Here is a 12498-nt window from a genome sequence, read left to right as displayed (position 1 = left end):
CAAGCCACCGGCGCGTCCGACAGAGCAGAAGCCCGCAGTAAAGGAGAAGGCGATGACGAAACCGAGCCGCGAACAGCCAACCATCTCGACTGCTGCAACATCTCGAGAGTCGTCTAGCGCTGCTCAGTCGCTGGACGAATTGGTGGCTACGTATAAGGACACTTCTGCCACCGCCGCAATCTCTCGTAAACGATCTCGAGACGAACTGCCGGAGGAAGCCGGTACGCCCAACAAACGTCTTGCTACTGGAGCCATTAGCTCGCCTCGACCCAATCGCCCCCGACCTTGCCTCCCATTGAGACCGAGCAACCCTTTCACGAGAACACCCATTCGCGATTCGAGCCCACGTCCACTGAGGATCCTCCGGCTCAGGAGCCTCAACCGGAAGAAAAGGTGGCCGATCCACAAGTGGAGGAGAAAGAGGAACAGGAAGTGATCATGGACGCCATTGAAGTCGCTGGAGTACCAGAGGAGCCATCGATGGAGTCCAAGGCCCAGGATCAACCCTCATGCCAACCGGATGAGGCTGCTATGGTCAAAGCACCCGACAGGGTCAGGAGCCCCGACGCGATCTCAGAATCACTCTTTGTCGAAAAGACGGAGTTACCAATGGAAACAGAAGAAGCCGCCGAATCGGTCGACGCCATACGCGAGCTCCTCCTATGCCTGGAGCAGCGCCAGGTGAGACTAGACGCCCTGGAATCCTCGGCGGACTCGCAGAAGAAGTTGCTGGAACAGTGGGCGGCGGACCGGAAGCGCATTGCCCAGCTGGGAACGCAGATGGGCAGTCAATCCGTGGTGTTGGGCCAGGTACGGGCCATCCAGGGGAAGTCTGATCAGTATGGGCAGCAGCTGGAGCGGCAGTCGTCCATCAACCGCCGCTTGGAAGAGACAACGCAGGCTACCGCGCGCGAAGTTAAGGACGTCCAGAGGGTGGTGGGGCTGCACATCTCCGACGTGGAGCTTGCATCAGACGAGGCCTCGAAGGCCATCGCCCAGCTGCGGCGGGAGCTGCGGGAGAAGTGCGAGGCCGACCGCGAAGTGTTCCGACAGTTGGATACGACCATCGACGGCGCCAAGAAGGAAATCGCAGACGCGAATGTCCAGAACGGGCAGCGTTTTGCAGAAGTCGAGAGGCGGTCTCAGGAAGTGGAACGGCAAATTCAAGATGCCGAGCAGCGCTTGGAGCGTCAATGGGAACAAAGAACAAGCACCTACCAGGATACATGGGAAAGCCACTCCAGCAACTGCAACGTGCAGCGTACCGAGGGTGGCGACTCTATGGAAACGCGGCTGACGGATCTGCAGAGGCAACTCAGCCAAGTGCAGGAGACCCTGCAAGCACGGGAGGCGGCCGGGCCACCAGCAGCACCAGCTCATCCCGCTACCGTCGTATCCAACGGTCTAGACACGGGCTCATTACCCAGTCTCGACACCGGCACGTTCCTCGACACGATGTACTACGAGATGTCGAAGCTCCGCACGGCGATGCGGACCCGGATCCGCGCCATGGATGCCGGGGGCGTCCCGGACGAGGATGACGCCAAGCTCGCCGTCTCAGATATCTCGTTTGAGCTCGGGCGCGTGCTCGAGGTGGCGCGGAAGCGGATTAACAAGCTATGATTACATGTTCTAGACCCCATGATAGGAGGTGATGCTATATATGCTATCACTCAGGCAACGAAAATGCCTAGTGATGGATTGTGCGGTCGGCTTTGCCTGGCGCTTCCCCTTGATAGAGAGAGATATCGGCCTCGGCTTATATATAAACACGATCTGCATCCTTGGGAATCATGCCCACGATCGGGCGTAATGACGGTGTTCGTCCACACGTTTCCAGTAGTAGTACTTGTGCGTCATCCCATAGATGGGCTGGTGGAGCTAATATGAAGAGGCAACATCGTGAGGGGTGAACTTTAAACTCGGGCTCGGTGAAGAGAACTACATTCTACCCAGCGCCTACTTAAAGAACAATTCACCTCTCAATGATGCTCAATTGTCCCCGCCACCAGATGCCACATCGGTCCCAATGCTGTGTTTTCCCATTTTCGACTTCTTAGATGCACCTACAGCCCTTATAACCTTTCACTGGAGCAGTCATGGATCCAATTTCCCGGCTCCCTGCCGAGGTCTGGTGCATGATCTATGAGCTTCTTCACCAGAACGATCGGCTTGCTCTTGCGCGCCTCTGCAGAACTTGCAAATCCCAGCGTGACTTCGTCCAGCCTGTCCTGTACGCGTACTATGAGATGGGTATCGGTCCGGACGACCCCGACAGCCAAAAACTGACGCGATCGTTCGTCTACTTTTACCGCACCGTGTTGTAGTCGCCACGATTGGCTGCGCTGGTGAAATACCTGGAGTTGTCGTGCAATTTCAAAAGCAAGGACGAGGCAGAAGTTGAAAGGAGCAACACCACAAATCACATCTTCTCCCAGCTTATCCGGCAGACCGTAGCCGACCGCTTCCGATGCTCCCAGGACGACGTGGAACGCGCCATGGCCCATGGATGGGGCGCGTCGCCGTTGGTCGGGAGGCTGCCCTTCTTGCTGCCCAACTTGAGGGAGTGCTGGCTGTTCGGAGGGCGCCATTTCGAGACGTTCAACCTTGCACGGCGCCTGTACCGGAGCGGGTGTCTGCCGTCCCTGCCTGCACTGACCGTTCTGAAAGTGGGCGCGTCCAAGCGGCGGCCACCTTGCGGCAGGCGCGACGCATTTCGGCTCAGCACCGTACGGCCGTTGCTGGACCTGTCGCCGCATCTGCAGTCCTTTGCCCTCGTCGATTGCCAGGGGAACGAGCCCGAGGGTCAGTCACGCATCACTGCCCGATCCACCAGTGCCCTCGAGGGGGTAATCCCGCCATCATCATCATCATCATCATCATCGCCGCCGACGTTCCCTGCGAGCCTGCAAGAGCTGTGCCTCGTGCACGCCCACTTCAATGTTGGCGAGCTCACGCAAGCCCTGGCTAGATGCCGTAACCTCCGGTGCTTCACCTACATCGACGACGGCCCGACCGACCCCAGGTCCAGGCCCGTCAGGTCCCGTCGGCCCTCCCGGCTCGCCAGCAACTGCCACGGCATCACGCCCGGGCAGGTGGTGGATGCTCTGCGCGCGGGAGCGGCACGGGACTCGCTCCAGCGCCTGGAACTCCTCAGCTCCGGCCGCGGCGCGCGACCGCTCCGCGACGACACGGGCGAAGAGCCGCGGTCCATTCGCGGCGACAACCTCGGCGACTTCTTTCCCCGCCTGGCCCAGGTCAGCCTCAACAGCGACGACCTGTTGTTCTGGGCGTCCGGGACCCGAGGGCCGACGGCGGAGACGACGAGCGAGACCAACGACGACGAGGCGGGCGGGCGGCGTCTGCTCGACCTGCTACCGGAACGGACGCTGCGGATCCTGGAGATCGTCGAGTTCCGCCCGCTCCTGGAGCTGGACCTGCGGCGGCTCGCGGACGCGGTGGGCCGCGAGGGTCGGTTCCCCCGCCTGCGCGTCGTGCGGGTCAGCGTGGCGCCCGACGACGACGAGCCCCAGACGCTCGCGGAGGCGCTGGAGACGACGAGGCTCGACCCGGCGCAGAGGGCCGTCATTGCGGAGCTCTTCAGCCGGGCCGGCGTGGAGGTTGTGCTTGAGCCTTGTTGGACGTGGGACGTGCGGCGGGACGATTCGCTGCTGTAAGAACCGCCGCGAGCGTGTACTGGATGGGAAGGCCCGTCAGGGTCTTGGGACAGGACATCTGCTCAATTGCGCTTTCTTCCGCTGGCCTCCCCGCCCTCTTCCGGTATGCTGATACCAGAGCGTGGCGCGACAACGCGCTGGATCGCTATTGAGCCCGCGCGACGATGCTTGGGGCGGTCCTATAAGTTCATGCAAATGCGCCCCGAAAAAAACGACAAGTCGATGTCGGAACAATCTCTATGCAGGCACAGGTGACGACTGCATGAATAGTCCATGTCAGGTACGTAGTGACGGAAAGAGGGGGCCGTGCTGAAACAATACAGTAGCATGCAGCAAGCGCAGGTAGAGCGAGAGACCCTTGAAACGTCGGGATGCGCGGCCCTGAATCACGAGACTTTCGCAGTTGGCTAGACTAGACGCGATTCCCTAGGCATTCGGTGCCTAGTTGAATCGATTCCATCTTTGTCCAAACCCATCGACAACTTGAACATATATCAACCCATCTCTGCCAAAACATCTGTATCGTGTCACCTTCACCTCGTCCACAACTCCCCCAATTGAACCGCGGACGGGCTTCGAGAAATCCAGGAACATCATGTCGTGTAAGTTATTAGCAAAAAAGCCACCATGGAAGCACTTCCTTCTAGAAGCAACCTTCAAGCTCTAGCTAAAAAAAACGGCTGCTCCCGATCTCCCGTACCACAATCACCTACCACCCCGCTATCCTGGCTCCCACCCGCTGTTGAAACCCCTACCCACGCCCGCAGGTCTTGTACCCCACACTGAGCTTCCCCCAGCTCCATCGCCTATCATCACTTCTGCTAGCAAAGGGGACGAAGATGATAGGATACCCACCGAACCCGCGTGATTGACATAGATTACCAGTCCTCCAAGGCGGCTTCACCCTCACCAACAAAACCCCCCTCCCCGCCGGCGTCACCAAGCCCGCCGCCATCGCCGCCCTCCAAGACCACGGCCAGTTCCTGCGCGCGGACCCGCACCTGACGACCTACCAGCTTCTCCCCCCTCCACCACCACCCCTTCCTCCTCTTCCCCCGACTACGCCTCCTACCAAGTCCCCCCCTCCATCACCGCCACCGCCCTCCGCCACCAAGTCCAAGTCTACGAAGTCCACGACCACGTCCCCAACCCCGTCTGGTCCAGCGACGTCACCAGCCTCGAGGAGTTCGTCGACTGCGCCGAGGGCATCTGGGTCCGCGTCCGGAGCCCCCTGGGCATCGTGCTCGAGACGACCTGGTTCATCTGCGAGAAGAAGCGGGGCAAAAAGGACGAGCGCGACGGCCTCGAGCTCGTCCAGACTTTGGTCTGCACCTGCAACCGCCTGCTCGCCAGCCTCACCAAGGCCCAGGTCGAAAAGGGCTGGCAGCAGGTCCACGAGAAGCTGATCCAGGCCATGGTCGAGGACCGCACGGCCGCCGCGACGGCGGGGGCGGCCGCTGTGCTGACGGCCAAGGCGTGATCGCATCACATCATGTATGTATGTACAAATGAATGCCAGTATGATGCATATCGAGTCCAAGTGACGAGCAACGTCGATGCCACGTCACTATCCATTTATATATACCCCGACTCGTACAGTCAGTCACCCTGACCCTCTGGACACATCTGCTATTTAACGTGCTTCTTCATTTATTTTTATCTTTTTATTTTCGCTATAACCTACGGGCCGCCAAGGATGATGATTGAGGATAGTAGTCATGCAGTACCGCCTATTTCTGGGTATCTCAAACGCAAATTCTGCCAACTTGTAGGGACCTTGGCCTTTCTTTCTTCCTTCGTCTATGCATAGCAAGCCATCTTCGTCTTCTCGTTCGCTTCCTCTCGCTCTCTCCCCTCTTTGCCGTATCCTATCACCAGCCGCCCCAGTAGTTGTTGGGCGCCGGCTTGTGGCATCCACACGAAAAATAGCAAGAAAAAAAATAAAGTAAAAGAACATTGCGCATGTCGCTACCATTCTGACGGACCCTTTCATCGTGGTCCGTTAGTCATGGTCAAGGATTTGTCTTCCCCGCCATTATCATCCTCGTCATTGGGTGCGGCGGGCCCGGGTGACTGCTTCTAATCAATCACCACGAGATTATCATGATGTTGAGGTTGCTGCTGTGGGGGCGGCCCCGGACGATGAACCTGCTGCTGGCTGCGAGCTCTATTCAAGGCCTGCGGCGGCATCTTGAGGTTCATCGGCGGCTTGTTGTTCATCATCGGCGCCTGTTGGTTCTTAACCGCGCCCTTAGGCGGAGGAGGTTGCTGCTTGACGACCTTGGGCGACGGCATCTTCTTGGATGCCTCACGAATGGCCTGGTCAGTGGCCTGGAGTAAGAGCGCAATCGTGTCGTCCGTTGGGCACGCGGCACTCTTGTTGAAGCCTTTCCAACTCTTATCGCTGCTCGGCTCCCAGACCTTGTTCAGCGCCTTTGCGAATTCGTCGTCTTGGTTGTTGGCCGTCTGGCCAGGCTGATAGCGCGTCACTTGCCAAAATGGTTGCGCGTTACGGCCATGCCGGGTTTGGAGCTTAGCCTGGATAGTGACCTGTCGGGATGGTCGCTTATCCGGTCCGGCGAATGTGTATCTAACGTTGAAGCAATCAATGGTTGCACAGAAGATCTCGACGCGACCTTGATTGTTCGCCTCCAGAGGAATCCACGCATCTTCGACGTTATCGAGTGCCTTGAGGATGGGCAAGGTGAAGGCGAGATATAAGGGTATTTTGGCGAATCCCAGATTAGAGTTGAGCACGGTAGTGAAGCCGTCCAGGATCCGTAGATGGGGATTGCCCTTCTCCAACTTCAGAGCGATCCGATCACTGCGCAGATCCAGCGTCGCCTTCCAACGATGCAGGTTGGCTTGGGCCTGCGGACCGGCTTTGCGCCCAATGGCGTCGCTGTAGCTGAAAACCACCTGAGAGAGCGTGATGCTTTCGCATTTGATGTCGCTATCGCTCTTTCTAATCGCGTCGATGCAATCCACAAGCCTTTCTATAGCCTGGAGGCGATGCGCCAGGCTTTCGAAAATAGTACTGCCGACTTGAGCACCCAGTCGAAGAGCAAACACGCCGAGGCGTGGGCTAAAAGCCACGTCGCGTTCTACATGGCCTCGCAGTAGACTGAATTTGGCATGATCGGACACCTTGAACCGGGCCTCAACCATAGTATCAAGCTGTTGGTCCGAAGCGTCGTTCCAAGGCTGCTGTCCTGATTGTCCGGGAGTGCCATCGGCCATGGCCGCCCTTGCTCGGCGTCGTCGGTTTCGGTTCCCCGTACCCTTGAATTCAATGTAAACATAGTCCTCGGCCCACGACGAAATCCGGGTACTTCCAGTAGTCCTTCCCAGCCTGATTATCTCAGAAAGTCGTACCACTACTGCCGGGATTCGGACATTCGGCGGCAACGAGCGCGTCCCCAAGTTGCCGACGAGATGTTTGACTTTCTGGCCGTGCAGGGTCTTCAGGTCAATAACGTGTGAAATCAGCGCCGCACTGAAGACCGTTAGATTGTGGAAGAAGTTGTCAGAGAAATCTGGCAACCCGGGAGTGAGCGGTAATTGGGTGTAGGTCGATAGTTTGGGCCCCGAGGTCGGGGTGGCACCTTGTGTCCTATTCCCAGCCAGTTAGTAGGCAATTAGAGATGCTATCCATGTCACCAACTTACGTTTCGATCAACCACCATCTATCACCACTCGGGCTCAGGCTCAACATGAGGAACCATTGCGCAGGCCAACCACGCCTGGTGAACCATAGGTTCTGGAACTCCCGAGTTTGCAAGATGGGCTTGACTTCTTCTGGTCGCAACGGCCCCCTACAGATGTTCCAATCCAGACTCTTTCCACGTCGGCTGACCTCCTTCATAACGTACGTGCACCTAAGTGCTTCGAGCGCCTGGAGCCCGTCTTCTGATGGGTCTTTAGCAGCATTCAGGCGACTTTCCGACGGGTATATGGTAGGCAGAGGAGGTGATAGACAGAATAAGCCTGTTGTCGGTACAACGTGAATAGTGACAGAATCGCGGGAGACGAGCTGCATCTTGAGTGCCATTTGAGCGGGTTCAGGAGTGGATACATGCAACGAGACTGACGCCTCTTTTCGCATGTAACGACCCTTAGTCTGCAGTTTCTGGTACATGCTCGACAGAATCTGCTCCGTATGCCCTCGCAATGACCTGCTTGAGCAGTGACTCGGCGGAAATATCGGCGTCGTTGAAGTCAATCGGGATATCCTTGACTTCTTTGCCATCCTTGAACCATCGGAGGCTGATGTAACTGGTGTGGCTTGGGTGAGGAGCCACTCCTGGACGCTTGCCACTGTGGACTCCCAAAATAATCCAGCTCTTCGGCGCACTGGGTGCTGCTAAACGGTTGGTCCAGTACTGAATAGACATGGCGCGGTTGAGTCGTTCCACCTTAAGCGTGTCAACCCAGAGACCTCTTTGCATCTCGAACGCCTGCCTAGAGAACTCGGTGACCTTGTGCGTCAACACGAACTCGTGGAGGAAGTTGTAGCATCCTTGTAAGCCATCGTCCCGGAGAGCGTCATTGACTCTGGCCTCCATGAACAAGTACAATGTGTCGGTAATTTTGGCAGGAGCTGGGCTACAGCTGAAGCGGAAATCCAGGAACCAGAACTGCTTGTCGAAATCTTCGTCGGCGATGGTAAGATCGACCTCGAACTCCCCGGGACTTTGAACGTCACACGGCCTGACTCGATGTTGTAGTCGCGGAAGTGGTACGGGATCTTCGCGTGGTCCTCGAGGTTTAGGCGGATAGATAGCAGGGTGTTCAGCTCCTCGATCCACCGCATCTGCTCCTCGGCGGTCATAGGCGGAGGCGGGATATAGTTGTAGTCGGGCAGCCACGGCGCTTCGCCAGTGGCAAGTACCTGCAGGGCCGTCTGGAGATCTGGATTCGGAAGTCGGGCGCCAACAAGGTCGCGCTTGAGGTCTATTAATGTGCCGAGAGTGTCTTCGTAGCACATGCGGTGTTCATTGATATGGGCCATCAAGTCGATCAACTTGCTGACATCACCGACCTTCCTACTCCAGGAAGTAATAACAAGAGCCTTCACGAACTTCGCGTGGGTGTCCTGAATAAATTCCAGCAACACTTTCTTCTTCAACACGCTGTCCTGGACGAAGTCCTCGGAAGAACCGCCCGAGTTCCCATTCAAGACAGACGATGGAGGTAGAGGCATTTTAGCTAACTCTAGGATCTTGGCCTGGACTTGGTTGTGCGTCGCCTGGGCCAGTCGCGATAGCAACTTGCCTAACGGGACAAAGCCCTCGGTGATGTGCCGAATCTCATCGGGGAGGTCGTTCATGCGCCATGATGAAGGGGCGCCGTTTGCCATGTTGGGCGCGTTCGGAGCGCTGTTCGATCGTAGTGCAGTATCGCCATTCATGGTGGCGCCGGTATTTTTATCGTGATTTGTTGAGATGCCATTCTGTAAACCGTTCTCCATGGTGAAGAACACCAGGCATCAACTATGTCGCTAATCCCCCTTCCGCCACAAGGCGCCTTGGCTGGGTTGGCGCCAGCGGAGAATCGGATGCTAGGGCACCAAGGTCTTGCGATTGGGGTATGCTGGTGAACTGGGTCATTCGACGCTGGTCGTGTCCGATTTTGGTCGGCCTGGCGCAAAGGTCCCCGAGGCGTGGAAAGATGGCGGGCGGGAATCGCAACTGTGGCGAAGGCAAAGAGGGGACTGGAAGGAGGCGGTCGAGTTGGCTGGGCGCGAGGGAAAATTTGCGTAATCGGCGAGACGTTGGGTGGTGTGTTGATGCGGTTGTCGTCGTTGGGTGAGCAGCAGTCGAGAGAATATTGAAGCCCCGGCTGGGTCCCGAAAGGCTAAGTCAATCGAGGAATTAAAGGAAGGTACGTAGTGTCCTCGGCATGACAAAGACTCGACTCTGGTGGTGATTAAGGCCGCGGGCGTTGGGTCAGGATGTGAGGTGGCACGTATGCAGGTGCTGCTCGTTCTGGGGATTCGGATGATGAGACGCGATCGATGATGGATGGGCAGGCCGGAAAAATCCAAAAGCTCAAAGGGCGACCGTGAGCAGGAATGCGGTCCAGGCGAGGGAAAGCGTCCGAAGTGAGCTAAGGCAGGCTGAACATGTTTGACCACCACGAACTGGGGATGGGTACCTGCTGGCTGCTGGTGCTGGTGCTGCTCTTTCTCCGTCAGCCCCACACGGCCGTCGGTATCTATCCCCAGCCCCCTCAGTCATCTGCTATCGAGGTGGGTGTGGCTTGAATGGGAAGTTCAAGCCACACTGCCACTCTGACCTCAGCTACGGGGTCGGATTGTTGTTCTCGAGACCTAGGTAACCAACCTAGGACTTGTTGTTGCAAGGTTAGACGATATCCATATGGCTTTCGCCTAAAGAGAATAGATGCGAGGGTCCAATCTGCTATCATCGTTATTTGTCCAGAATAGGTTTAATCAATCAAGTTATGACCGCACACTACTGACGGGGGAGCATTGAATGCTCTGTCGTCAAGCTGCTTCTCTGTTGCTCAAACATGCAGGTACCTGATGCCCCACCTGGCGTCCAAGCTGCGGTAGCTGGAATGCGCTGAAATCAGCTCCCACTCACGGATCGGCCCTCTTCCATGTGACAATCACCTTATCGCACTACAACTACTGTACCTATATCACGACGTTAATTCCACTCGGTCATTAATGGAGACTATGCTGAATTCGAATCATGATTCAAAGCAATACCCCATGCGCGTGAGCGCATCTATGACATGCTATAACTCTAAGTTCTTTGTAGAAATACAGCGCTTGTTCTGTCGGCTCGATTTAATTCCGGATGAATAAAGAATCGGTTCGCCAACAGCGCTAACCCGACCAACGGCGGCCAGGATGCCATAGAGACCACCAACGCCGAAAGCTCCTAGTAAACATAACAAACCGCCAAACATGGAGAAACCCGCCATTTTGTCCCTCATTCGATAACCACAGCCTTCGGTTCTAGCAGTTCGAAACGATACATGCCAAGCAGATAGTGAGCATCGTCCAGGTGACCAGATGTTGTCGTATAACGTAAGAAGGCCGCATATTGTGTGAACAGTCTATCCCGGTGAATGGTGTGTCACAGCAAGCGCAGAGCAGAACGCAGAGCACCCGCCAGGAGAGGGTTGTCCAAGGGATGGTGTCGCAGGAGGATAGAGACAGGGGGTCGCCCCTTAACGCACTTAGCGCGCTACGCTAGATATTTTATTTATTTATTAGCACGGTAGCACCTTTCTCTTTTATCCTTTTCTTTTTTTCTTTTAGACAGCACTTTTGCACTCAATATACTATCGGAACGCTCTCTGCCGTGCGATAGATGGAGATCGTCTTGGGCTGGTGATAGTGGCCAGTATCCAAGGTCTCTTAATGTACAATATCCAGTTTGCCGAGGGATTTTGAAGGAGTCCCCGAATACCTGGCGAGGGCTAAGGAAGCCAGCAAAGACTGTCAAGAAAATGAAGTGAAGATGTGGCGCAACGGCCAGACTGGCCCCATTCACTAGATTTCCGGGGGCCGGTGGTGTCTGGAACAGCGTATTCATCGCGGCGGCTATAACCGCAGCTGCCAGTCTGCAGGAGCCACCTCAAGGTCCGGGTTCACGATGACTTCAACATTGGACACCGGCGACTCCTCTTCCACTACCTCGTCGAATTGCAGCGAACAATCGGATTGCCAGTCCATAAAAGAAGGTGCCGGAACTGGGCCACCACAGATTCCCGCAAACACAACGCTGCCTACTGATGACAATGGGCTACCCGAGCGGCTTGGGGGTTTTCCAACGCTAGAGGGAAACAGTCGTGGCGGTTCATGAAGTAGATCAGCTCTAGCCCGGATTCGGTCGACCTCAATAGCAGAATTGATCGCCACCGTTAGGAGCACTGGGATTCTGAGAAGCACAAACTCCATCGGAGGCCCTGAGAATGGATACCAGGTGATGACCGTCAAAAGGACAAGCATTATCGAAGGCCAGAGGTTCCTGTTGCCAGTCAGCGAGTCACTCTGCAGGGGATGTCATCAGACCTGTTTCTCACCGGAGGATCTCTTTCCTAAAAGATACCACGGCAACAAGAAAGCATGTGAAGAATATGACTAACACCCTTCGTCTCCAGTCAGCCAAAGCTCATTCGAGGGGCGATGTCTCACCTACCCCCAAAAGTACTGTGGTTGTTCCGTGAAGAAGACAGGGACCAAAATTGATACTGCCATGCCGCCCCGAGGAAGCGCCCTGCCCATGGCTTTGATCACATCCAAACGGGGATGATCCTCCGAATCCAGCAAGGGGCCGCCTATAGGCATGTTTGACTGTGGAATTCTCTGTGTCGAGGCCACTTCTTACAGCCCAACCCAAGTATATATGTATGACAACGATGTTGAGAATGGAAATGTGAAAATGAGTTCGTCCCCATGGAAGGGTTGGATATGGACGAGATAACAGATCTCCTACCCCCATGAGGCAGCAAATCGGGAGCCATCGCAGAGGTCTTCGGCCCCGCATGGTTCTTAGGGGAAACACATGCTGCCTAAGGAGCCCACGAGGACGGTCGAGTAGCACTCTGCAGGCAAGGCGAGTGAAGCTTGGTGATTGCTTCACTTTACGAGAGGTCGATAGCTTTATGTGTTGATGCCCGACTCAACGGTCCATGATCGCAGGGCGAAGAGCACGTGTGGACATGAGTTCGCCACGTTAAGCCGGCCCTCGCAGTTGTGTTTTGGCTAGTTCCCGGTTGCCTACATGTGAGCCTCAGGCGAACCGGGCGAACTGTCAGCACTCTATGCCATGTTGGTACGTGA

General features: G+C 56.3%; 5 protein-coding genes across 5 annotated transcripts; 3 read left to right on the top strand and 2 right to left on the bottom strand.

The window, feature by feature from the left end:
• Window positions 1–52: 52 nt before the first annotated feature.
• On the top strand, window positions 53–1623 carry PG986_013819 (uncharacterized protein; the record flags this gene model as incomplete). The annotated part of the gene is made up of 2 exons (XM_066850041.1): window positions 53–142; window positions 259–1623. The coding sequence occupies 2 exons, from the start codon at window positions 53–55 to the stop codon at window positions 1621–1623; spliced, it is 1455 nt and encodes a 484-aa protein (XP_066694184.1).
• Window positions 1624–2099: 476 nt separating this feature from the next.
• PG986_013818 (uncharacterized protein) lies at window positions 2100–3677 on the top strand (the record flags this gene model as incomplete). The annotated part of the gene is made up of 2 exons (XM_066850040.1): window positions 2100–2323; window positions 2384–3677. The coding sequence occupies 2 exons, from the start codon at window positions 2100–2102 to the stop codon at window positions 3675–3677; spliced, it is 1518 nt and encodes a 505-aa protein (XP_066694183.1).
• Window positions 3678–4272: 595 nt separating this feature from the next.
• Window positions 4273–5157, top strand: PG986_013817 (uncharacterized protein; the record flags this gene model as incomplete). Its single annotated transcript, XM_066850039.1, has 3 exons — window positions 4273–4279; window positions 4563–4652; window positions 4694–5157. The coding sequence occupies 3 exons, from the start codon at window positions 4273–4275 to the stop codon at window positions 5155–5157; spliced, it is 561 nt and encodes a 186-aa protein (XP_066694182.1).
• A 599-nt stretch (window positions 5158–5756) lies between these two features.
• Window positions 5757–9147, bottom strand: PG986_013816 (mediator complex subunit MED14; the record flags this gene model as incomplete). Its single annotated transcript, XM_066850038.1, has 5 exons — window positions 5757–7290; window positions 7346–7492; window positions 7550–7797; window positions 7853–8369; window positions 8420–9147. The coding sequence occupies 5 exons, from the start codon at window positions 9145–9147 to the stop codon at window positions 5757–5759; spliced, it is 3174 nt and encodes a 1057-aa protein (XP_066694181.1).
• A 2109-nt stretch (window positions 9148–11256) lies between these two features.
• On the bottom strand, window positions 11257–12003 carry PG986_013815 (uncharacterized protein; the record flags this gene model as incomplete). Its single annotated transcript, XM_066850037.1, has 2 exons — window positions 11257–11683; window positions 11855–12003. 2 exons carry the CDS (start codon window positions 12001–12003, stop codon window positions 11257–11259), a joined length of 576 nt encoding a protein of 191 aa, XP_066694180.1.
• Window positions 12004–12498: the final 495 nt, after the last annotated feature.

The sequence above is a fragment of the Apiospora aurea genome, assembly GCF_038362705.1.
Source record: "Apiospora aurea strain CBS 24483 chromosome Unknown utg000009l_segment0_segment0, whole genome shotgun sequence".
NCBI classification, from domain to species: Eukaryota; Fungi; Ascomycota; class Sordariomycetes; order Amphisphaeriales; family Apiosporaceae; genus Apiospora; species Apiospora aurea.
The sequence above is the reverse complement of the archived record's forward strand: the minus strand, read 5'-3'. Positions and strand labels throughout refer to the sequence as shown.